The following is a 25,522-nucleotide window of genomic DNA, read 5'->3' as shown; positions in this document are numbered from 1 at the left end:
AACAGGTCATTTATAAAAAAAAATATTTTTACAGTCTGCCTTTCTAACAAGCCTACCAGCAGTTCTCTCAGAGTGTTTTCTTAACCTCACAGATGTCTGGTTGACCTCAATGTTCTTGGTAAAATTCCATTTCTTAATTGCATTACAAGGGTAGGAGATGTTTTGCTATCCTATTATAGCCACCTCCTGTTTTGTGTGAGAGGAAAAGGTCTGAGAAGTTCTCACTAATGACCGCCAACGACCCCTAAGAAGCATATTTATTATTTGAGATCTTTCCAAACTTTTGCATGGCCCTGCTTTCCTTTTTCCAATATAAAACACACACAATAAAACAACTGTATGCTAATCTTGCCTAAACCATTTAAAGAAGTCTCATATCTTTAACTTCATGCCTTGTGGAGATCTGTTTTTCTTAAATTCAACTGTTAGAGTAAAAGCAGTTACACCAGGTGAGCTCAAACGTCTACATGCCTGTATTACAACAAATATGAAAAACCAGTGGCAAACAGGAGTGCAAATTAACTGAGAAAATACTAAATAAAGACCAGTTCATCTGGTAACAAGTCTAGTTTCGATGACAAAAAAAAACATTAAATGTGTTTGCATCTTTTTTAATAATTTTTCATTTTCAACGCATTAGTGACCTGGTAGTCACTGTAGAATTTAAGCAGGCCCAACTCTGGAGACTTCTGTCACTGATTGTGTTGTAGATGTTTCCTCTTCTCCTCCACCTATCCCCAGCAACGATAACATGCACAAACGGAACTGAAAAGAAAAAAAATAAACACAAGTTGTTCCGTTGCACTGAACTTGGAGAACAGTACTATTAAAAAGTCTGTGCAAAGTCAAACATTTAAGTTGTCATTGAACTCTTTGAACATTTTCAGCAGCCTCATGGACATTTTCTCAGGACAAAAGTGGCCTAAAGTGTTAGGACAAAAAGACGTCCCAGAATTATAATAAAAACTCCATATATGTGTCTCTCATCAGCCGTTTCACATTCAGCAACAATGTGAATCCATTCCAAAATCAGTTAATCATCCCAACATTTAACTCCCCTGTGTATTGGAAAGCATGCTGCCTGTTAGAATATTTTCAGAGTTCCCCTCATTGAGCCCACCTGCTTATTGAGGAGGATGTAGATAACAGGATTGTAGACTGTGGAGGCTTTAGCAAAGCAGGCAGGTATGGTTGCCATCCTCAGGTCAAACGTCTCCTCGCGGTTGTTGACAACCCAAAGAGCAAAGGAGCAATAGGGCATCCAGCACACGAGGAAGCCCAGCACCATGACGACCACCATCCTGGTCACCTCTGTATCTGCCTTCTGGGTAGAGGCAGACTCAGCTTGGGCCTTTGCTGCCTGTTAAAGTGGCGAGGAAATGTTAGTCTTAAGATGCAGTAACTAAACAAGGCAAAACATTATTATTTATCATTATTTGAAATTTGATATGAGAAATCATGCTTATCGATGTCATATTTTTATTTATGGCACAGCATCACAAACATACAGTTATGTCCTGACCCATAAAATCAGTCGGTTGGTATATCTGGTGGATTTTGATTTCTCAGTTGGAAGAGAATTTCCCAAGGACAGTTTTATAGTAAATTTAATTTATTTTCTCTCACCATTTTAAGAGTAATGAGTAGCTGAATGTAGCAAAAAACAATAGTGGCAAAAGGAACAGCAAAGCAGAAGCAGAAAAGGAACATCACGTAAGACTCGTTGTTGTATTTGTTGTTTGTGGTGTACCAGTCTGGTCCACAGGAGCACTGCAGGCCTTCTGGGATGTACCTGCAGAAAAAAAAAAACAATTACTGTGTTGTGAACTTCCCAGTTCTGAAAGCTGAAGTTGAGCAGTTTTTATAATCTGTTTCAGTTTCTTACCGACTCCATCCAACCAGTGGAGGGACCGATGCTATCAGTGCAAACACCCAGGTAAATACACAGCAAGCTACAGCATGTGCAGGCTTGAAAGCAAAGTTACCGAGTGGCTTGCAGATGACCAGCCATCTTTCAAAAGCTATCACAGCAAGAGACCACAGACTAACCATACCTAGAATAACAGAGAAAGACAACTTATTTGTTTACAGTCTGGTACAAGGAAGTCAGGTTAAGATGAAGCATGATGTACTTAAAACCTAAATCTTACCACCAAGTGTTGCTGCAAATCCTTCAATCTTGCATCCGAGTGGTCCGAAGATGAAATATCTGGATGCGAAGGCGCAGAAGGCAGTAAAAGAGCCCACACTGGACACAAGAAGGTTGGCGATGGACAAGTTCACCAGGATGTAGTTGAGGTGGGAACGAAGCTTCTTGTACTGGATGGTGCATGCAATGGTAAGGACGTTAATGCCAGTGCCAAACACAAATAAGATTAACATGAATCCTGCCATGGCATAGAAAATACCCAAACCCCCCAAATGGTCCTGAGGAACCAGAAAAGGGCTAAGTGACGTGATGTTTTTAGTGTCCAACGATATTGGTATCCAGAAGTCTTCTGGTAGATCTTTACCATGGGTGGCCCTCATTTTGCTTTTTTTGAACTGATGTTTTCCTATCTGGTGTTATAGCTCAAAGCGAACAGTTTCAAACAACAGAAATATTAAAGTTGTAAGCAGTCGCAGAGAGGATGCTACTACGTCTGAATCGCAATCGTCCCTCTCGCTATTGCTCCTGATATTTATAAAGGGCTCCAGGACAGCACTTTGCCTCATAGTAAATTGACTTGATAATTGACTAATTGATAGGGTTTTTCATTAACTGCTCTAAGTCATTAAGCGATTCTCCCCCTGTGTTGTATGCTGTGATGCTACAGAGGTTGCAGCACTTACATATGTTCTGAAAATATTTTTTAAGCAACTTAATCTGTGCAGTTTGTTTTAGGGATTGAGGACCATTTATAGTGTCTTTTCGTTTCATGGCAAGGTTTTAGTTATGCAATTTTGATATACGTGTCACAGAAAACACTCAGAAAGCATACAAAAAAGGTGTTTATGCTTGTCTAACTCTTGCTTCAGGGATAATGTAGCTCTTTCAAAGTGGTTGTTGTTAACAGTAACTCATGAGTGCTGATAACTGGGCTCATAATAGCAATTTTCTAATTTGGTACTTTGTAGAAACACAAGCTACAGGCATATAGGAGTGTACACATGGTTGCATGTGCTTACAAAATTAGGTTCAGTGTCCATATTTGTTGACATGAAAAACTAGTTTATGACATCAGAATCTGGTTGAACAGGTTAATCCCACTCTGAAGGAGGAGTTTAGCAAATCATTGCCTGCTAATCTGGTTTCCTATAACATCATGTCTGATAATCTGTAAAGTACAGAGTAATCCATTCTACTACTTTATCTAATGGTGTTACCTCTTTAGCATTTAGCTTTTATCACAGAGCTTCAGTGGATGCAGGTGACAGTGTATTTTTAGAAGTCTCATTGTAACTCTCTTAGCCCAACAACGCAATGGAGAAGACAATATGTGCATTAGTGATTCAGAGTTGGGCTCAAGATCAAGCTCGTATTTTAGTACATCTTCATCAACAGTTTCTAATATCATTGTTTTACAATAATATTTTGGAACGGTTTATTGTTCTATATAGGTGTAACTTGTAAATCACTGTTCTGAACATCATCTTGTGCACATATTTGTGATACACTAATCATCAGTCCACTGTGCGGTCGTAAATTATAGGTCTCAGTAGCTCAGCTTTGGGGACTTTGGTTACTGAATGTGAATTCATCCCCTCGTCATTCCATCCCCAGCACCTTCATTGTGCATGACTGAATCTCAAAGACAGAATAGGATAAGGATTTTCTTTTGCAAAAGACAAGAGCTGTTCATGCCAGTTTATATTTACATTTGTCCAACATCAACTCTCTTTGTTGCACTGTTATGTGTTCAGCAGTCTTTTGAATCTGCCTCAGGTGTATAGTATCATTTGTGGCATGATTGATATAAATCAGGAACTTCCATTATGTAGAGGCATGCAAGGCTCATGCAAGGCTCATGCTACTCTGTGCATCAGTAACCTAGAGTTATGTGGTTATGGTTTGGACATGTAGATATTTTACATATTTTAACATGAAGTACTTTGATTACTGTACTTTGATTCTGTGGCCGCATGGTTAACACGTCATCCAACTGGTATTGCAGCTGTTACGGCGAGAAATCAGAAGACACAGTTGTACACACATAATCAGAAATATGTCGGATTTTAATGACCACATACAGCATAAAAGGATGTCAATCCAGATCATCAGGTTACATGTAAACACCATAACTGAAATATGATTGAAAACAGGATACACCCAGTGTGACAGAAAGTTGCACAGACCTGTTCATCAAGAGGATTATTTGGATGTAGACTGTTTAAGATTTGGAAACGACACAGGACAAAAAGTGAGCCAATGTGGCAAAGTCCTTCTGGTTAATATCAGCAGAATTAAACACAAAATCCACCAAAGAAAACCCTTCTCATGCTTTAAATGATACTTTGGGGCCCTCCACAGATCTTTCAGTAACAGACTGCTGCACACATTCAGTTTATTGTATCATTACTCAGCGCTATAAATTGTTTTTCATCCATAAGCTGATACAAATTATATGTGCAATATGCTGCTTAGTTTATGTAGGGAAATGTACTGTATGTCTGGAGCCTATTACAGGCAGGATATGCCATGGAGAGGTCACCAGTCCATCACAGTCTATCTATGTAACTCTAAATGTGTATGTAAAGATATATCTTCTGCATCTTTTTAATATATCGTTTTGTTTTTTTCTCACTTTACATAGAAGAGATATTAAACTTGTATTAATTAATAGAAATTAACTGTGTTGATTAACAATGGTTTTCAGAAATGTTCCAGAGCCAAAGCGATGATTTCCACAACAGAACTGTTTTGATGCACCATTTCTTGAGATCACAAAGACCATAACTGTTCTTTATTGCTTTAAAACCTTGTCTTTGGTGAACATAAATGTTTTGGTAATCTCTGAAACCTTTAGTAACAGCCTCTGTAAACATTTGGGATCTAAGGAGACAAGTCGTTGGACCTTTGGAAGAGGTATGTTGTCCCATTCTTGTCTAACATAGGATTCCTACTGCCTGACAGTCCTGGGTCTTTTTTGGCGTGTTTTGTTTTTCAATATGTTTGATGATGTCAAGTGTTTTCAACGGGTGAAAGGTCTGAACTGCAAGTAGGCAGTCTAGCATCCAGACTGTTTTAAAATATGCAATAGTCTTACTAAAATATAAAATGTCTTCCCTGAAAATGTTGCTCAAAAAATTGTATTTACCTTTCAGCATTGATGGTGCCTTAACAGATATTCAAGTTGCCAGTTCCGTCGGCATAAATGCATCAGTGAGATGCAGGTTTTGAAGTTACTGCCAATAACAAAAAGAGTAGTTCCACTTTGCCAGAATCCATTTTATGCGAGCTTTGGCCCAGAGATGACAACATTGTTTCTCGACTGTGTTCACATATGGCCTCTTCTTTGCTGATGGAGCTTTAACCTTAATTTGTGGATGGCATGGTGAACTGTATTTACAGACAATGATTTCTGGAAATGTGAGCCTGTACAGTGATTTCCAGGACAGAATATTGTCTATTTTTGTTCTTTGTCTGTATTAATGCAGTGCAGACTGAGAGTAAGGTCATGGGCATCCAATGTTGACTTTGGCCATGTCCAAATTCTCAGAATCGTTTGATGACATTACATATTGTAGATGATGGGATATTCAAACGCTTCACTATTTTAGGTCAAGGAATATTATTTTGAAATTGCTCTACAATTTGTAGACACAGTTATTTGAAGATTGTTAAACCTCTGCCCATCTTTACTTCCAAGAGACTCTGCCTCTCGAGGGTGCTCTTTTATACCCAGTTGTGTTACAGACACCAAACACAGCATACCAGCACAAACACTTCATACCAAGTGCCAAGCACGGTGGTGGCTGGCTGATGATTTGAGCTTGTTCTGCAGCCACAGGACCTGGGCACCGTGCAGTCATTGAGTTGACCATGAACTCCTCTGGATACCAAAGCATTTAAGAGTTAAATGTGAGGCCATCTGTCTGACAGATAAAGTGTCGCTGAAATTAGGTCACACAACAGGACAACGATCCCAAACACAGCAGCAAATCTACAACAGAATGTCTGAAAAAGAAAAGAATCAAGGACCCAGTCAAAGTCCAGACTTCAACTTGACTGAAATTATGTAGCAGCAAGCCTCCTTAAACTGAAGCAATTTTGTAAAGAAGAGTGGACCAAAATACCAATGTCTGAGACTAACAACGTCAAATAGAAAACATCTACGTCAGTTTTAGTTTAGTTGGTTTTCTTTATCTTATTTTCTCTTAAATGAATGATCACATGTTAGTATTTTTTTCTTTTCTTTAGTTTTTTTTTTTTTAATATAACCTGACATATCAAACCTCAGCTTTAAAATGGGGTGTACTGAGACTACAAATACTGCCCAGTTTCAATTGTTCATTGCCAGATTATTCCACATTCCTCAAAGTCCTAATTCCTTGTTGTGTATGATCTCAGCCTGTTGGCTGTTTCTGCCTTTACCTGTTCTCCAACTTTCTCCAACGCTGTGAAGCTCCTGGACCTTCTGACTACTTCAGTTTGCTTTATTGCTTACTTTCAGTTGTAAAGTTTGACAATCCCCGTTTGAAAAGCTTAAAAAACATTGCCTTTTAGACTTTCATCTGTTTGTGTCCTGTATCTATGTCCTTACTTCAACAATCATCACAACAGGGATTACTGTCAGGGCCAAGATTTAAGAGCTACCACTATAAAACAATAACAGTAGGGCACCATACTCATATTTAGAGATCTGAGCTGAGGGGCTGGAGCCTATCCCAGCTGTCATTGGGCAAGAGGCACAGTACACCCTGGACAGGTCTCCAGTCCATCACAGGGCCACATAGATACAAACAACCACACTCACTCCTAGGGGCAATTTAGAGTCACCAATTACCCTAACATGCATGTCTTCATGTAGTGGGAGGAAGAGAACCTACACACACGCACAGGGAGAACATGCAAACTCCACGCAGAAAGTCCCTCGCCAGGATTTGAACCAGGAACTGTTTTACTGTGAGGCAATGTTGCTAACAACCACACCACTGTGCAACTTAATTATTTACACTTAGTCATATTCTTATTTTTATCTATTTTAATTCCTATTACAGTTAATACAATTTTCTTTTAGTTTTTGCAGTAGTTTAGATGGAGAAAATGACCATGCTTTACACTCCCAATGCACAAGCCGGTTACAATGCCTCAATTATTGAGGGAAGACTTGGAGTCAAGTAATCCAACCCTCTACCCTATTACAAGAGCTAATCACATTCAGTCTGCCCTCATTCAATCTCCTTTCTGATTGTATTAGGATGGATGATCTCTACCTTCGTCATGTTATCTGGATCAAGAAAAGATTATGCCATGTGATGTGTTGCTCCCCACACACAGCAGATTTATTGATTTTTGTTGTTGTTGGTTGTTTGTTTCAGACTCAAACATGGTGGGTATGTAATAGATGGGTGTGGACGAAGGTCAAATTGATCATGAGTAGTGAGGGATATTGTCATTAAGTCTGCTTGCTTTTATGGAATTGGAGCCTGCTGTATGGCTGTAAGTCTGCACACTTTGCATTAAAAAGAGTAAAGCTCTACTTTTCCTGAACATACAATTTATTTTCTGTCTTCATCTAAACCTTATATAGTGAACTGTTGTTGATGCTTTTGGGACTGATACCTAAAGGCTTGTGTAAGCCAAATATTTAAATCAGAAGGAAGCTTTATATCTTGTGCAAGGAATCAATAAGAGGACATTTCCCAGATTGTCCATTTTAATCAAAATGATAATTAGGCTGGTTTAACTGGTGCTGTTTTATAGTCAGTTAAGTACAATGTGCATTAAAAAGATTTTTATCACATTCAGTGCATTTGTAATGCATCGAGTATTAAATTGGACATTATTATCAAAGTTATATTATTGATGTCAGCTATTATACATTATTTTATCAAATCTCTGCAGGTGTTCTGCAGGTGGACAGGATAAGATGTAGTGACAAAACATAGTGGTACAGCCATTTCCCTCATTTTGTCAGTCACAACTCCTCTGTTCCAATTTTTCTGTGCCATGTGTTACTGTAAATTTAACATCCTTCTCCTACAGAATAGTGCAGTTTCAAAAGGGATAAGCTTCACTTTATGAAAAAAGTCATTCTGGCAGTATTTTAAGAAATAAGGGATGCACGGTGGTGTGGTGGTTAGCACCATCACCTCACAGCAAGAGGGTTCCAGGTTCAACTCCTGGCTGGGGCCTTTCTGAGTGGAGTTTGCATGTTCTCCCTGTCTCTTCATTCTGCACATCAAAGACAGTGATTGAAGCTGGCAATTTTGCTCAAATTTTAGCATCTCCAACATTCTACAGTACAGAGGTGAGGTGCAGTTGAACCTCACCTCTGTACTTTTGAATAACTTGAATAACTATGAACATGTGATGATTGAGACAGAACTTAAGAAAGTAAGAGGTAGAATTTTTCCAGAAGCGAAAATAAAGAGAATCCTGTGGAACTGAAGATCTAAAGGTCTTTGGTTAAGTGTCCAACTTATGGCAAAATGTGTCCCTTAACTATTCGTAACAGTCCTGTGCATACATGTTAATTGATGTATATAATAATTGTTCAGTTGTTTGAACTTTTGATTATTGAAGGTCAACCTGTGTTAATCGGTTAGTTTATTCTTTTTAAATGAATAATTAAAATAAAAAATAATCAGACAGATTTGAGAGTGTGATGTAGGAACAGGAAATCAGTTTTTTTTTATCAGGCTGACACTCTGATGTGCCATGGTGAGAGAAAGTCTGTCTCAGAAAACATCATGCTGCCATAATCCTTAGCCTGTGTCACTTGTGTGGCTTTAAATCCCAATCCCTTTAAGCTCTCAAAGTTGTGGTTTCCTGTCAGTTTCTAAGACTCTTACAGGGTGTTAACAATTACTGACAGCTCAGAGTGGCGGAGAAGATCAAGGTATTTGTCTGAGCTCCCATGACCTTTTAAAACACCTCTGTTCTCACTTCCTTTTGGTTAACACACTATAACTATGTCTTGATAAAAAGTAATGAAAGAAAATGACTTCACTATGACAAAACCATGCTATTTCAATTCGACAAATAGCCATGCATTTGAAGAAATGGAAGTTTACCATTTATGAATTAACAAGCTTTTCTTTGGGCACCAGCCCTTCCAATGTGAAATAAGATTTTAAGCAATTAAAACTGCAATATATTCTGTCTGACTGTGAAAAAGAAAAGTAAAATGAGACTATGCACCAAGATTGTACACAGATATCATCTGTCTTCAGGAGGAGTCTGTGGAATTAAATAAATAAGTTACAATTCATGTTGGAAGTGTAATACCATATTAGGAACTTTCCTGCATTGTATTTAAGAAGGTAGATTTTTCAGGTTATTTGTACAGGAGGCATTTTTTTTAAACGAGGATGCACATCTAAACAGATTACAGTAGATTTCTTCCTTTTGTGGCCCGATTTAATTGAAATCACCAAAACTTCCTTTGAATTAACTAAAAATGAGTCAACACCACTTGTCATTAAACCCCTCCATCGATCTTTCAGTCAAAAGTAAAAAATGGTTTGACATAGAAGGATGTAACTGCAAGGACAACTCATATAGAAAAAGGTGGCAATCAACATTTTTTATACATTTATACATTTCACGAGGCAGTCTTTGCTTGGACTGTGCTTCCTGTTCTTGGAATGTCTTATCCATTTATCCATACATTCTTGAAATGACTTGCCTAATGAGTACCCAGTATGTTATTATGAGTCTTTCAAGACTTAATCATTTTTCCGTAGTTCACATTGGAAGCTCACTGACGCATTTGCACATTTCATTTTTACTTTTCTCTACTTTGTCTTAGCTTTTAAAATGCAATGGCCACATTTGGGAACAACTCTAGATCTTTTACTTAAAAAAATTAATTGATAAAGAAATGACAGGAGTAACCCACAAATGTCCATAAAGCCGGCTTTTAGTGAATTGTCCATTTTATTTTAGCTACTGAAAAGGAGGGATCTACATATTAAAATGCAGTTATTTCTTAACCCTCTCTAATACACTATGTGAATTGTAGCTGAGTTTGCACTTAAAGTCCAAATTCAATATACAACTGCAACTTTTAATGGTAAATAGTTTCCATTTACTTGGATGTGCCTAAGTGTTTGGTGATTAGACCTCTTGTCTGTTGTTTTTGTATAATGTTTAGGGTCAAATGAACTATTCTTATTGGTAAAAAAGAGTACAGTGGTTTCACATAATTCCAATTATAACTTACTCAACCTTCAAGCAGGGCAGGTTTAATAAGTTAAAAAAAACTGAAACAACCTTTAGTGATGTGCAGGGAATTTTAGTTGTTATTTAGATTCTTCACTGTGTGCTTCCAAATAGATTGTATACAAACCACCTAGAAAAAGGATACAAGTCTGCCATCTAATGGATGAAAAATATTTTGCAGCAAAAGACAACGACTTTTTCTAAGTGGAATTATCTTATTAGGGAAGGTAAGATTTGGGTTAATTACATCATCAATTAAAAGTATAGTGTAACTACCATCAAACATATTAACTCCTTGTGATGGAGAAATGCTAACAACTGATAAGATGGATGGATTCAGTATTTTGGCAATTTCCTGCTCTTTAGGTATAGTTAAATTCGTGGTGCTGAATAAAACATTTATGTTTATTTATTTATTAAGTTGGTGTGGCATTGGAACCACACTCATTATCTTGCTGTCTTTATAGTTAAAACTTGGAGAGGCCATTCCAGCTAGAAAGCACTGGTCTGTGAATTTTACTGTGTTTAAATGTAATCTTCTTTCATTGTTATTCAGTCCATACTTGCAAACTAGCTGCTGTTCATATGCCATAAGTATTACTTTCTATCCCTCAAACCTATCAAGGTTCTACCTCCACTGTAATGTGCTAACGCTACAAACTATTTAGGGTCAGCTTCAAGGGAATCCAAAGTGATTAACGGGTCTGTGAAGGATACTGCATTAAAGGACATTACAACTGTAAAACTGTATAGACTAGAAATAGAAATAGAAATATACTTTATTCATCCCCCAGTGGGGGAAATTCAAAAAATGTATGTTGTGTGTAAAATAGATGTCATGTGATTTAGTTTTGCTTTTGGATTATACTTCTTTTGATTTAATTCTGAGACTGTTGGCGTTGTTCTTCTGTTCTAAATTCTGTTAGTATGAATATATTTTGTTTGAATTTTAGCCACATCAAGTCCCAAAATAATATTTATGTGTACTGTATTCCCATGTGTTCACCTCTATATGAATTTATGAATAAATTAATACCTAAATAAGATTTTTCTGTAAATAAAAAGTACTGTTTTAAAGGTTTTTAACATAAGAAACAGCTCTAAATCTACCAATGTGCTTAAACACACTGTTGTCAAAGAAAATGGAGGACTTATTGATGTTTATAGCATTGTAGTGATGCAGTTTATATATCAGTGGAGGGCGCGCTAACGGTGAACGTGGGCGTGTCAGCGTTAAAATATGTTGATCTAAATCTGTTACTTGGTGCGCATACATTATAGTTGTGCATGTATGGGGATCATTGAGTAGGTTTGGAAACGAATGGAATCAGTACAACCCAGCATAACAATATAAAAGGGGTCCCGGTACGGCTGTCGCCATCTTTAGTAAGGGACAATAACCCACTGGTCAAACAGAACTTGTTGGAATTTGCTAAAACTCTTTATATTTTTATGTTATATAGATTTTGAGAGTTCATTAAAGTATCTCCCCATACAGAACACTATTTACCGTCTTTCAATGACAAATATCAAAAATGGTATGTGCGTTATAATCTGAATTCGTTATCGAGCGGGTCTCTGTCGCCATGTTTACTTTGGGTGACGCTATCTCTCTTCCATTTTCCTCCGCCTCTGGTTGTCAAGAAGATGGCAGCTTCCAGGCAGGCATGAGAGGAAATACTTCTTCAAAAATCGAATGAATTTGGATTATTGCCACAAGATTCGAGCACATACCCGTGTTTTTGCATTAACTGCATCAGATTAAGTAAGTGAGATTCGTTTATGTTTGTGCTTTGTTCGGTTTGTTATGGTTTGTTGTAGCAAACCGCCCGGCCATTTTTCTTGTGGGAGCTATTGAAGTAGGCCGATTGTCGAAAAGATGGCTGCTTCCAGAGACGGCATGAAACATAATAACATAAAGTTAATGCTGTTTCACTGAATTTAGCCACGTTACAAGACTGTCGTTGCATTCACATTTATTTCAGGTAAATCGTGCATGTAAGGATTACTTGAAGTTGCGTCGAATTTAATTGTGAAATTTCGCGACGCTTTGACAGATGCCAGCCGCAAAGCTAACAGCGTTAGCATGGGCAAATTAGGCTGAGCAACTAGCCGCTAGAGCTAAAGCGGAGCTGCTAACATTAGAGTCTATTTGAATGCTGCTGTTGCAACTTAGTTTTTCTTTATGGAATTCGATGGAAGTTAAGCATAAGCGTTTTGATAATTCTGTAGCAGTTTTCGTAAGCTTTGTATATTGTTCTAACATTAATAACTGCGTTAAAATGGTTACAGAGAATGCTAAAGCTTTCTAGCTACAATATGGCGACTCCCAGAGAGGCATGAAAATAGCCGACTCTTGCTAACGATTCAAACTTTAGATTTAATCGTTGTTGCCACCGCGCATTGTTCTACTTAACTGACCGACTCTCGTTCAATTTGATTTGTTTGAATTGTATTTTATTGTTTTAACGTTGTAGTGGGTTAGTTAACATATATTTTGCACCTTAATGCTCTTCCGCCATTTTTCAGATGGGCAGAAGCGTTAGCGGGGGTTTGTTTGGCTGCAAGATGGCTGCTTCCATGAATTGAATTCAATGGTTACAAACAACTTGGAAGAAACTTGGATGATGAGAACATTTGTTGTGTTTCTTGAGACGACTGCAATGTCTAATATGCAACAAGGCATATAAGCAAGGAGTGACTCGAAAGGTCTTGCGGATTTAGTTTTTGGTTTGATTGCATTTGTTAACTAAAGCTAACCGCTAACTGGTTAGCTATTCAGCTGTTCGGCCGCAAAAACAGTTTTGCGGGTTAGGTACTGCTTACGATCAGATATTGTTGTTGAGTTTCTTTAGTTGTTGATATGGAGTTGACAGAATTACTTTCAGTAAGTGAATAAAACGCCTATTTATTATTCCCTCCGGCAGAAGTCATGTCTGCCCCTGGCTCCGCGGTGTCTGGGACCACGGCGTCGGTTCTGCAGCCGCGATGGAAACGGGTCCTCGGATGGTCCGGTCCAGTTCCACGGCCCAGACATGGACACAGAGCTGTGGCTATAAAGGAGCTCATGGTCGTCTTTGGCGGTGGAAACGAAGGAATCGTTGATGAATTACATGTATACAACACTGGTAAGTTTTATCTCGCATGTGGAACTTCGTCGATCTTTTTAATACAACAAGCATAATGATTCTCCAACTTTTCTGTACTTGTTAACTGGGATGTTCGAAGCAATTTAATATAGCTTTTGCTTTCAACGTTTAAGCACAATGTTGGATCGTGATTAGCAAACTTGATTAGTATACAGGCCTTAGTAGGCCAAACAAACCAATATCTTGTTAGTTAGCTCCCTCTGCTGGATAATTACTTTTATTGCACGATTAAAAAAGGCGGGCTAAAATAAAATGGATGATGCTGGTTGGTTTAAGCGCATCATCTGTCCCAGTTTCCTGCCCACAAACCAATGACAGACAAACTCAACAATTGTTGTGTGTTATCATAACCTTAACAGTTATTTGTTTATTAGCCAGTTGTGGTTAGAGTGCTGTTTAAAGTTTCTAGAACTTGATAATCCACAGCCATATCTAGATAATAGCATCCTAACCAATTCAAAGGCATTTGAAAGAAAATCTTTACCTTGTTATCATGTTTCCTTTTCTAGCTACAAACCAGTGGTTTATCCCAGCAGTCCGTGGTGATATTCCCCCAGGTTGTGCTGCATATGGTTTTGTATGCGATGGGACAAGGTTGCTGGTATTTGGTGGAATGGTGGAGTATGGAAAATACAGCAACGACCTTTATGAACTACAGGTAATCTCTTTTAACAACCCTCTTTTTTTTTTTTTGTCAGCTTTGAATGTTGAAGAGACAATTTCAGATGTTATGATTTTGAAATTGTCTTTTCAAACTCAAATATCTGAGATGCATTTGTTTGTAAAAACTGTTGTTGTCATTAAGATGTGGTAAGTATGTTTTTTTGTTGTTATTTTTTTAAAGGCACATGTGAAAGATATTGTACTGCCAAATAAGTGCTAATGGCTTGCTTTGCATACATTTTTCTGTGGCTACATTTCATCTTATTGTCTGCACCAGAGACTATTCATGTAGGAAAAGTTGTTTGAGTATTACTTCATGGTTCACATTATTCACCAGAATAGGCTAAATTCATCTAACATTTCATAACCCGTTAACTTCACCACAGTGCAGCCACAGTGAGTTTGCTCTATGCACTGCCAACTAGCCAAAGCATATATTTGATCAATGTTAATGCAATAATGAATGATTATTTGTGAGGTGCTGATTGGGAAGTGTGTTCCAGCTGTAAATTATGAATTATGGGAGTAATGTCATGCATTCACACACATTCCACTATTTCTTGGATGGAGAATTAATAAAGGGAACTAAGTGTGTCTGCTGAATGGTTAAACTCTATTTTAAATCTGCAGAACAGATAGAAAGTCTGGAGGGGGGGACTTGGTTACTGATCCAATGTCAGGCTAAACTTTAAAAGTTATTGTGTGCCTCTGTTACATTTACCGGTCACATTTTGTTGCCAGAGCCAGTCCTACTCGCTGGATAGTAGTGATATCAACCTGTGACGGGTTAGCACTTCTGCTGTGACTTCATCAACCTATGGCATGTTTTTACTATGGTTTCTGTTACAGGCCAGCAGATGGGAATGGAAAAAGTTGAAAGCGAAAAACCCAAAAAACGGCCCTCCTCCTTGTCCTCGCCTTGGCCACAGCTTTTCACTGGTCGGCAACAAGTGCTACCTGTTTGGTGGACTGGCAAATGACAGTGAAGACCCAAAAAACAACATTCCCAGGTAAAGAGATTTAATTTTACTGTTGCCGAAGGTGTCCTCTGACACACGACTTCAGCCAAATACAGGTGTAACTATCTGTGTTTGTTTTTCTCAGATACCTGAATGATTTGTACACACTCGAGCTTCGTCCAGGTTCCAGCGTGGTTGGTTGGGATATTCCCATCACATATGGAGTTCTGCCTCCTCCTCGTGAGAGCCACACTGCTGTGGTGTACACTGAGAAGACGAGTAGGAAATCTCGCTTGATAATCTATGGAGGAATGAGTGGTTGTCGTCTTGGAGATCTGTGGACTCTTGATATTGGTAGGTTTCTATTGTGTAAATAGAAAAAAAAAGAGACCACATTCAAATATTAAATGTCCAGAGGTTGTGTTGTCGTAATCACAAAAAAGGAGTAGAATATTTAACCTTCAGAATCCTACGCTGGCATGTCGTAATATTTAAAGTTGATGTTTGACGACAAAGTGAGTAAATTTCCTCAATATTATAAGAATTGATGAATTCACTGATTGTGTATTCATTGTCTTTAGATACCCTGACATGGAACAAACCATCAGTAAGCGGCACAGCGCCACTTCCACGAAGTCTTCACTCTGCCACCACAATCACAAACAAGTAAGACAACTTCTACACATTTCCCCATAAGTCCCGGTGGAAAAGGCTGTGCTTCAATATCTCACCATTATTTCCCCCTTCCGCTGTGCAGGATGTATGTTTTTGGAGGATGGGTTCCTTTGGTAATGGATGATGTAAAAGTGGCCACACATGAGAAAGAGTGGAAATGCACAAACACTCTTGCCTGCCTAAATCTCGGTTTGTCCAACTTATTGTCAAGTTTCATATAGAAAAGGGTAAGTTCAATGGGCTCCTCTGTTAACTTTTGTGTAATGTTTCTGCAGACACCATGTGTTGGGAAACGGTGTTAATGGATACTCTAGAAGATAACATCCCCAGGGCCCGAGCCGGCCACTGTGCTGTGGCCATCAATTCCAGACTGTATGTGTGGAGCGGCCGTGACGGTTATCGTAAAGCGTGGAACAACCAAGTCTGTTGTAAAGACCTTTGGTACCTTGAAACAGGTTGGTGTGCTGGAACATAAGTGATGATGGTGACTCAGGTGGTCAAATATGGTAGTTTTTAAATGTTATTTTCCATACCACAGAGCGGCCGCACGCTCCTGCCAGGGTGCAGCTAGTCCGTGCCAACACAAACTCTCTTGAGGTGAGCTGGGGTGCAGTTTCCACAGCTGACACCTACTTGCTACAGCTGCAAAAGTACGACATCCCTGCAACTCCTGCCGCAGCATCGCCAGCAATGAGTGCAACCCCATCGCAGCCTATTAACTCTCCAAAGAGCCCCGCACCGGCTGCTGCAGCACCCTCTACCCAGAGCTTACCACAGACAGGTATTTCTCAAGTGACTCCTCTATGCCCATTGTTAACACCAGTAAGCACAATAACTGCAAACACATAAGGTCTAATAATTTGGCTTCTTTGTTTTATAGCTGTTTTAAAGGTTGCAGCTCAACAGTCTGCCACTGGCGCATCTGTTGTCACAGTTCGCCCCAGCCAGCCGGGGAAATCCCCCGTCACTGTGACATCACTTCCTGCAGGTGTTCGGATGGTTGTGCCAGCCCAAACAACCCAGGGATCGGTATGAGTAATACCACATGATTATTTAATGGGGTTTCTTTTTTTAAAAATATTTTTGTGTCTCCAAATATATCCATCAATATTTCCTTTTTGATTTTTAGCCAATTGGAAGTAGCCCTCAAATGAGTGGCATGGCCGCTTTAGCTGCTGCAGCTGCAGCCACGCAGAAGATCCCACCCTCCTCTGGAGGCACTGTCCTCAATGTTCCTGCAGGTGCCACCATTCTGAAAACAGTTGCTGTTTCCCCTGGCACAACCACGATGAAAGTAGCTTCTCCTGTAATGGTATACATCTCTTTAAACCTTTTTTTCATCATTATATGCAAAATGCATGCATATGTTGCTGAAGATAAGATTTGTGCTTGTAGGTTAGTAATCCAGCCACGCGGATGTTGAAGACCGCTGCCGCGCAGGTGGGCACAGCCTCTGCATCCTCTCCCACAACCACAAGACCCATTATCACTGTGCACAAGTCAGGTGCAGTCACAGTGGCTCAGCAGGCCCAGGTGGTAACCACCGTGGTGGGCGGAGTTACCAAGACCATCACACTGGTCAAGAGTCCCCTCACCATGGGCAGCAGTGGCACTCTGGTAAGAAAACAGCAATTCTGTATCACAATCTTGTATAAGAACTCTACTTAGAAAGCACCCTTTGGTACTATCACAGGCATGCTGTAAATGATGAACCTCATAAATTGCTTTTTCACTCTTGGTGTGTGTCTTGTGGTGTCACAAGATGGTGGCAACACAGGATTGAGCAAGGAGGGGAGGGTGTATACTTTTATAAAGTATATGTGACTGTTGGAGAGCTCAACTATATACAGGGAGCATGACGTTAGTCATCTGCATGACTGTTGGTCAGTAAGGGCTCCAATGACTCCTAGAGCCACAAGTTTAATGGTCCACCTTCCCACTGACCTCCCTGTGCTGTCCAATGCTTACTGGTGACTCATAAACTTGAGTCTCTCTCCTGTGTCTGCAGATCTCCAACCTTGGCAAGATGATGTCTGTGGTACAAACCAAGCCAGTGCAGACATCAGCTGTCACAGGCCAGGCTTCCACTAACCCTCTCACACAGATCATACAGGTCAGCAATCTGCAGGAAAAAAAAAATACAGGAGGTAGCTTAAAACTCCTGAGACAGGTACCAGATGGCTTTCTCTAAATGGTTTATATAACGTTTACGTGTCTTCTCAGACAAAGGGTCCCCTTCCAGCTGGCACTATCCTGAAGTTGGTGACTTCTGCAGATGGCAAGCCCACAACAATCATCACAACTTCCCAGGCAGGAGGCACGGGGAACAAGCCAACTATCCTCAACATCAGTGGAGTCTCACCTACCACCACTAAGCAGGGCACCACCATTATTAAGACCATCCCTATGTCAGCTATCATGACCCAGCCAGGAGCTACAGGTCTGAACTCATCAAGAACACTGGCATCTACATATCTGAGTAGTCTTAGTAGTCTGAGTGTTAACTAAGACCAGTTCTTGAAAGTGACTGTATGTTTGTAGTTTGTAGAATGGAACTTCTTAGTAATGGATGTGGGTGTCAGCTAATGTCAAGAATGGTCACCAGTTGTCGGGTTGGCATGTCAACATGATCAGATAAACAAAGGTTTCAGACTGGTTTTTGTCTTTGCAGGTGTGACAAGCAGTGCAGGCATGAAAACGCCTATAACAATCCTTACCACGAAGGTAATGACCACTGGAACTCCTGGTAAAATAATCACTGCGGTGCCCAAACTGGCCACTGCAGCCGGCCAACAGGGGCTTACACAGGTAAGCTGACAGTTCTTTCCACACGTTTTTGCAGCTGTTGCGGCTGAGAAGACTTAACCTGAACGGTCTGTTTCTAGGTGGTATTGAAGGGTGCTCCAGGGCAACCTGGCACTATTTTGCGCACTGTGCCCATGAGCACAGTGGGTGGTGTTCGTCTTGTTACTCCAGTGACCGTGTCTAGTGTGAAGCCCACTGTCACCACTCTGGTCGTCAAGGGCACTACTGGTAAGAATTACAGTCTGTGTGATTTGTTCTCAAGTGAGTAGTCATAGGGAGATGTAAATGTTATTACATTTTGTATTTTGTTTGAAATCTGTTAATTCATACTTTCTTCAGGAGTCACCACTCTGGGCACAGTCACTGGTACAGTCTCTACTAGCTTGGGAGGAGGCACGGTTGACAGTTCCAATGCCTCTCTGGGGACCCCCATCACCACACTGGGAACCATTGCTACACTGTCCAGTCAGGTCATCAGCCCCTCTGCCATAACGGTGTCATCTGCCCAGACTAGTCTGACTTCTACTTCCGCACTGCCCTCCTCTGCCATCACAGTGCAGGTAAGACCCAGTGGTTCACCGTTTATTTGTTTGCATCATTTTCCTTTTGTTCATTAGGCCATCACGTTATTGTGGTAAAATGTAAGCTTCAATTAGCATACTGAAACTTGAGAAAAAGACTGCGAAAGGAAAGTGATGCTTCCTGTGCATGTAACCATAAAGCAGTGACATCTGCAATGAAAAGCCATTAAATGATGTACCATACCATATGGCTTAAGCATCTCAAAAATGGCTTTTTTCCCCCCTTTAGAACCAGCCCACCCAAGTGACCCTGATCACAACTCCCAGTGGCGTGGAGGCTCAACCAGTGCAGGATCTGCCCGTATCTATCTTGGCTTCCCCAACCTCCGAGCAGCCCAGCTCCACTGAAGCTGGAGCAGCTGGAGAAGGCTCTGGGACTGTAACCCTTGTCTGTTCAAATCCACCTTGTGAGACCCATGATACCGGAACCACCAACACAGCCACCACCTCGTCTGCCACCATTGGAGCAGGGCAGGTGTGCTCCAACCCACCCTGTGAGACCCACGTGACGGGCACCACCAACACAGCCACCCAGGCTTCATCCAACATGAATGCAGAACAGACGGGCACCGTGCAGAGTGTGTGCTCAAACCCACCCTGTGAGACCCATGAGACCGGAACCACCAACACAGCCACCACCTCCTCTGCTACAATCGATGGAGGGCAGGTGTGCTCCAACCCACCCTGTGAGACCCACGTGACGGGCACCACCAACACAGCCACCCAAGCTTCATCCAACATGAATTCAGAACAGACGGATACCGTGCAGAGCGGCGTGCGCTCCAATGCATCCTGTGAAACCCAGGAGGCGGGGACAACCAACACAGCTACAGCGTCATCTAACATGGAAGGAGCTCAGCAAGTGTGCTCCAACCCGCCCTGTGAGACCCATGTGACGGGCACCACCAACACAGCCACCCAAGCCGCATCCAACATGAATTCAGAACAGACGGATACTGTTCAAAGCGGCGTGCGCTCCAATGCATCCTGTGAAACCCAGGAGGCGGGTACAACCAACACAGCTACGACAGCGTCATCTAACATGGAAGGAGCTCAGCAGGTGTGCTCCAACCCGCCCTGTGAGACCCATGTGACGGGCACCACCAACACAGCCACCCAGGCTTCATCAGACATGAATACAGAACAGACAGGTACCGTGCAGAGCGGCGTGCGCTCCAATGCATCCTGTGAAACCCAGGAGACGGGGACAACCAACACTCCGTCCACCGCCACTACCAGCATGGGAGGGGACCAGACCAGCACAGCCACAGGCCTGGTCCAAAGGGTTTGTGCCAACCCGCCCTGTGAAACACATGAGACCGGGACCACCAACACTGCCACCACTGCTACCTGCAGTATGGAGACAGGAGAAGGCACAGGTAACACACACCACTTGCAGTAGAAAGTCATGCAGCTATTTGCAAATGGTATTTTTATAGCTGCCATTAAACAAGCTGAAGTAATTTATTCATTATAAATGACTGGTTTAAAAAAAAAAATCTTGTGCTATCAAGTTTCAAGGTGTAAATATCAGTTTGTTCTTGGCTTTTATTAAAAAGGGAAATTTCACCCAAAAGTCTCAGCTTGCCACAAGGTTTATTTATCTGATTTATCTGAAATAATGTTTGTTTCATGTTAGCCACCCAGCAGACCGAGGAGGGGGGGGCAGAGGGCACCACCAGCAGCTCAGAGGTGGCCTCCACCACTGCAGCATCTAGCCTGGCTACTACCACCCAGGGACGGGCCATCACTACTGTCACTCAGTCTACACCAGCCCCAGGACCCTCAGTACCTGTAAGAAACCACACAGTTCCTCTTGGTATTAGAAGCTGATCTTAACACCACTTCAGTGTGTTTTTCATAATGATAATTAAATATAGATTTCCTCTTTAGGGTTGCACTTCTGACTCTATGAGAAAATAGATTCTCTCTGCTTTGTCTTTTTTCCCCTGCTGTGGATGGTGTGTATATCTTCTTATTTTCTCCCTTCAGTCGATTTCATCAATCACAGAGGGAGTGAGCACTGCTGCCAGCTCCACAGAGGAACCCATGCAAACAGACGAGGCCTCGTCAGCAGAAGCTGCACCTGCTGAGGAAGGAGCCACAGCTATGGAGACACAGGCAGAGGTGAATAAAATGAAATGTCTTTCAAAGAATAAACTGGTCTTGCATTGTGAAATTCCTTTTACTTGTGCAGTTTTTGTAACAGGCACTTGATGGAGCTTCTCTAATGTGGTTTTTCCAGGGAGAAGCAGCAGCTACAACAGCCTTGAACCTGCCTTCAGAGCTGATGTCTGAGGGCCAGGGAGCCACACTAATGGTGACAGGGCTGTCGGATGAGGAACTGGCTGTAACTGCTGCGGCAGAGGCCGCTGCTCAGGCAGCTGCCACTGAAGAAGCCCAGGCCCTTGCCATCCAGGCTGTACTCCAGGCAGCTCAGCAAGCCGTAATGAGTGAGTATACTAAAAGACTTTGTTTTATGTCGATTTTTGTACTGTAATGTCATAGATTAGGGTTTGGTGCTAGTTAGATGAGAAAAAACATGCTCCAAATAAGAGGCATAACCATTTGTTCTGAAGATCATGCAACTACTGAAATCCCCCTCCATTTTCAGAGTCTTGAATATTTTCTCTATTGTTAACAGATGAAAGTGATGCTGCTGGAGATAGCCAGCAACCCACCAACATCCCCATCATGCTGACCCAGCAAGAGCTTGCAGCACTGGTCCAGCAGCAGCAGCAGCTGCAGGAAGCTCAGGCTGCTGCCCAGCAGGCCTCTGTGGACGCAAGCTTGCCCACTGAAGGCCTCGCACCTGCTGACAGCCTCAATGACCCGTCTGTTGAAAGCAATGGCCACAACGAAATGGCTGCCTCAGTTACTAGTGCTGTGGCATCCCTCCTACCCCGAACCACAGCTGAGAGTAAGTCTGTGCCCTTACTTTGTTTATTACAAGTCTTTGGTTGTGGTGGTTGTTCTTTGGGAAGTAGTTTTTTACAGTTGACTCACCTCTTTTGTTTGCAATACCCAGCACTTGCTCCATCAAGTACATTTGCACCATCTGTATCGGTGGCAAGTCCAGCCAAACTGCAAGCAGCAGCCACTCTCGCAGAGGTTGCCAATGGCATTGAAGGAGAGGTGAGGAGAGATTTTTTAAAATTATTTTAATCTGAGTTCTTTCTTTTTTTTCCTGTTATTTGACTAATTTTTTTTTTGTCTCCTGACAGAAACAAGCCCCTCAGCCAACTCCAGTGAAGCCTGTTGTAAAGAAGGAGAACCAGTGGTTTGATGTTGGAATTGTAAAAGTCACAAATATGGTTGTCACTCACTTCTATGTGCCAGCTGATGAATCTCAAGGAGATGTAAGTGTCTCAGGGGAGTCGTTCATGCTCGGGTACCTCTGCGTTGCTGTGCTCAGGTCGCTGAATTTCTTTTTTTGTTTGTTTTGGTAGGATGACTCTGGCATCATGCCAGACTACAGCCAGATGAAGAAAATGGAGCTGCAGCCTGGTACAGCTTACAAGTTCCGTGTTGCTGGAATCAACGCTTGCGGTCGTGGAGCTTTCTCTGAGATTTCTGCTTTCAAGACCTGTCTACCAGGCTTTCCAGGGGCACCTTGCGCCATCAAAATCAGCAAGGTAAAACGCACCTTTACCGGCCTTTTCCGTGTTGTGTTGTGAAGTCAACGCAAGAGCTGTGCAGAATGTGAGAACATGACCACCTGTAGGCATGGTGCACTGAGTCGTATTTGTTCTCCTCAGAGCCCAGATGGTGCTCACCTGACCTGGGAGCCGCCCTCGGTGACATCAGGGAAGATCATAGAGTACTCTGTGTACCTGGCCATTCAGAGCAACCAAACAGCTGAGGCCAAGGCCTCTACCCCGGCCCAGCTAGCTTTCATGCGAGTGTATTGTGGACCCAACCCTTCTTGCTTGGTGCAGTCGTCCAGCCTCTCAAACGCCCACATTGACTACACCACTAAGCCAGCAATCATCTTTCGCATTGCCGCCCGCAACGAGAAGGGCTACGGTCCTGCAACCCAAGTTCGATGGCTGCAGGGTGAGCACACGCATCTTAAAAAAATTAAATATGAAATATTATTGACTGAAACGCATTCTTACTTTTTTTGTTTAATTTGCAGAGTCTGGTAAAGATGGTGCTTCTGCAAAACCTGCCCCCAAAAGACCAGGCACCTCTCCTGATACGTATGTACAGCATTGATATTTCACATTGTGCACACAGGCTTGATACGATCGTAGCTTTGATTAAGGAGTAACCTGCGACTTCTTCTGTTTGGTTTTGTTTGTTTTTTTAATTCTCCTGCAGTAAGACTACTGGTCCAAAGAAAGCAAGGACGGACCAGTGAGGTTTCCCAGAGACCCCTCCCAGTCTTTTGTCTTTTTTTTTTCTTTTTTTTTCTTTTTTTCCTTCCCCCACTTGCTGTCCTTTTTATCAGGAAGACTGAACTTCACCCCTCCTCATCCTAATCTCATCCTCCACATCTCAGATCAAGATGGAGACAGATCAACCGTATGAAGCCAAGATAAAAGAATCTGAGAGATGTTTCTGTAGATAAACCCTCCTTCCTCCTCGTTCTGTTGGTCGTACTATTTTTAGAGCAACACAAACCTAGAAGCACATTATCTTTTTCAGTCACATCCCCTTCTATCCTTTTAACATCTATTTTTTGGCTTTTTTCAAGTAGTTGAACAGTATAGAAAAGCATTTGCATCTTTCACAAACTGGGAGCCAGCCTGCGGCGCAATGTTACTTTTTTTTTTTTTTCTTCCTGTGTTTTGTGAATTCTGGGGGGATGTAGAGAGAGACTACATGAAATGTTGTACAGTGTTGGAAAAAAAAAAGGCTGTGGAGGCATTAGTTTAGATGAGAAGAAACATCGGTATGGAAACAAATAAAGCACTTGTCCTCCACGAACGAGGACATCATTTTTTCTTTTTCTTCTTTTCTTTTTTTGGTCAAAACAAATTTGCATCATCGAGAACCAAGTCTGTATAGTCATCGTACTGGACTCCAGTCTCCTGGTAACATCATCACTGTGCGCTTTTTACCCCAAGATGAGGACTGGTGGCCGACATGTTGGAGTGGACAAAGAAAAAAAAAAAAAAGAAAAAAAAACGGCAAAGGAAGAGATTTGTAGAAAAAGAACGACGGACTTTGCTTGGACAGAGACTTGCAGCACACACGTTTAAAAAGGAAAAAAAAAAGGAAAAAAATCTTGCAAAACCTTCCCAAAAAATTAGCGAGCAATGACGCAGAGGATCTTCTGTGTAGTTTATTTTTGTATTTTTAAGCCTTTTTTTTTTCTTCCTCCTCCTGTGTGTATGTGTATGTTGTGTGCATTTTTAAAAACAAAAACCATCACTTTTTTTAACTGTTGTTCATCCCCATAGTTTGTGTTCATGGGAAGATGGGTGGCTGTTGAGGTTGCCACTATATTTTTAAAAAAGAAAATCTTCATTCGGTTGGTTGTATGTTCTTGTTTATCAGATGGCAGTGACAGAGAGACAGACTTTTGTATTTGTTCCAGGTAGAACCGCAGAGGTTATAGGACTGAAGGGAACTTTGAAGTGGACCCAGGGAGAGGAGAGTTTTTACTTTGTTTACTACTCAGTGCTTGTGTTGCTTCGTTTGCCAAACATGGAATTTCTTGGGATATGAGGAAAGTTGACGTCAGATCTTCTCTTGCCTTTCCTCCCGATATCCCAATCAGTTGTCCTACGCTTTTTATGCTATGAATGTGGTGTCCCACCTCTTCTTTAATTTTTAGAATGGCAAATTATATTAGTAGACCTATTTTCCCTACCCTATTGATGTATGTGAATCCATTTAATAAATTTTAATTTTTTTTCCTTCCACGGCTCTGTATTTCAGACTGCAGATGGTGTGCAAGCTAACTGTGACTTGTAAACGCATATGTCTTTGAATGGGGATGTCTTGGGAAGAAAGCTTACAGCCGGAGTGTACTCACTTGTAAATTAGTTCGTTCATAGAGCAAGAATAAAACTTCAAAAAAAAAAAAAAAAACTTAAAAAAAAATCATCTTGGCCTTTTATATAATTACCTGTAACAAACTGTTTTTACATGTTGGTCATCTCTTGATTGCCTTTTGTGTCTTTACTTATGAAAGAAACAAATATATATATAAATATATATATAGTCTCCCTGATTGTTCTAATTTCTGTCAAGCTGATTCACTGTAGGAGTCTGAATCACTGCTAGGTTCATCATAATCCAAACTTGTACAGGGAGGTTTCTGACTGACCATGAGTGTATATCTTCTTTGTGAGCGCGGATTCAGTTGTG

The 25,522-nt window shown here is 41.2% G+C and overlaps 2 protein-coding genes across 3 annotated transcripts; one reads left to right on the top strand and one right to left on the bottom strand.

Moving 5' to 3' along the window:
• Positions 1–663: 663 nt before the first annotated feature.
• opn1sw2 (opsin 1 (cone pigments), short-wave-sensitive 2) lies at positions 664–4,479 on the bottom strand. Of its 2 annotated transcripts, XM_072382790.1 has the most exons (6): positions 4,461–4,479; positions 2,151–2,507; positions 1,886–2,054; positions 1,627–1,792; positions 1,121–1,360; positions 664–765 (listed from the first exon to the last, which is right to left on the bottom strand). In XM_072382790.1, exons 1-6 carry the CDS (start codon positions 4,477–4,479, stop codon positions 664–666), a joined length of 1,053 nt encoding a protein of 350 aa, XP_072238891.1. The 2 variants fall into 2 exon arrangements, with proteins under 2 accessions (XP_072238891.1, XP_072238890.1); XM_072382789.1 differs by lacking the exon at positions 4,461–4,479 and having other exon boundaries at positions 2,151–2,529.
• Positions 4,480–11,994: 7,515 nt separating this feature from the next.
• On the top strand, positions 11,995–24,670 carry hcfc1a (host cell factor C1a). Its single transcript, XM_072382786.1, has 28 exons — positions 11,995–12,134; positions 13,297–13,497; positions 14,028–14,176; positions 15,031–15,191; positions 15,286–15,494; positions 15,722–15,806; positions 15,898–16,004; positions 16,091–16,270; positions 16,354–16,596; positions 16,696–16,844; positions 16,945–17,127; positions 17,211–17,432; positions 17,824–17,928; positions 18,039–18,255; positions 18,487–18,623; positions 18,701–18,848; positions 18,960–19,180; positions 19,431–20,580; positions 20,841–20,995; positions 21,194–21,328; positions 21,447–21,654; positions 21,846–22,121; positions 22,230–22,336; positions 22,426–22,560; positions 22,651–22,836; positions 22,960–23,257; positions 23,340–23,403; positions 23,525–24,670. The coding sequence occupies exons 2-28, from the start codon at positions 13,302–13,304 to the stop codon at positions 23,562–23,564; spliced, it is 5,466 nt and encodes a 1,821-aa protein (XP_072238887.1). The 5' UTR covers positions 11,995–12,134; positions 13,297–13,301; the 3' UTR covers positions 23,565–24,670.
• The last annotated feature ends 852 nt before the right edge of the window (positions 24,671–25,522 follow it).

Source organism: Leuresthes tenuis, unplaced genomic scaffold, assembly GCF_036924035.1.
Source record: "Leuresthes tenuis unplaced genomic scaffold, fLeuTen1.0.hap1 SCAF_3, whole genome shotgun sequence".
NCBI classification, from domain to species: domain Eukaryota; kingdom Metazoa; phylum Chordata; class Actinopteri; order Atheriniformes; family Atherinopsidae; genus Leuresthes; species Leuresthes tenuis.
The sequence above is the reverse complement of the archived record's forward strand: the minus strand, read 5'-3'. Positions and strand labels throughout refer to the sequence as shown.

What these genes read in the sequence shown, in the direction of transcription:
- hcfc1a (XM_072382786.1), top strand. Translation starts at nt 13,302, where the DNA reads ATGTCTGCCCCTGGCTCCGCGGTGTCTGGGACCACGGCGTCGGTTCTG. An exon ending in TCTGTGGACTCTTGATATTG is followed by an intron (nt 15,495 to 15,721) that starts GTAGGTTTCTAT and finishes CATTGTCTTTAG; the next exon opens with ATACCCTGACATGGAACAAA. An exon ending in CTATGGAGACACAGGCAGAG is followed by an intron (nt 21,329 to 21,446) that starts GTGAATAAAATG and finishes TGGTTTTTCCAG; the next exon opens with GGAGAAGCAGCAGCTACAAC.
- opn1sw2 (XM_072382789.1), bottom strand. Translation starts at nt 2,529, where the DNA reads ATGAGGGCCACCCATGGTAAAGATCTACCAGAAGACTTCTGGATACCA. An exon ending in CCACTGGTTGGATGGAGTCG is followed by an intron (nt 1,793 to 1,885) that starts GTAAGAAACTGA and finishes TTTTTTCTGCAG; the next exon opens with GTACATCCCAGAAGGCCTGC. An exon ending in ACATCCTCCTCAATAAGCAG is followed by an intron (nt 766 to 1,120) that starts GTGGGCTCAATG and finishes TTTTCTTTTCAG; the next exon opens with TTCCGTTTGTGCATGTTATC.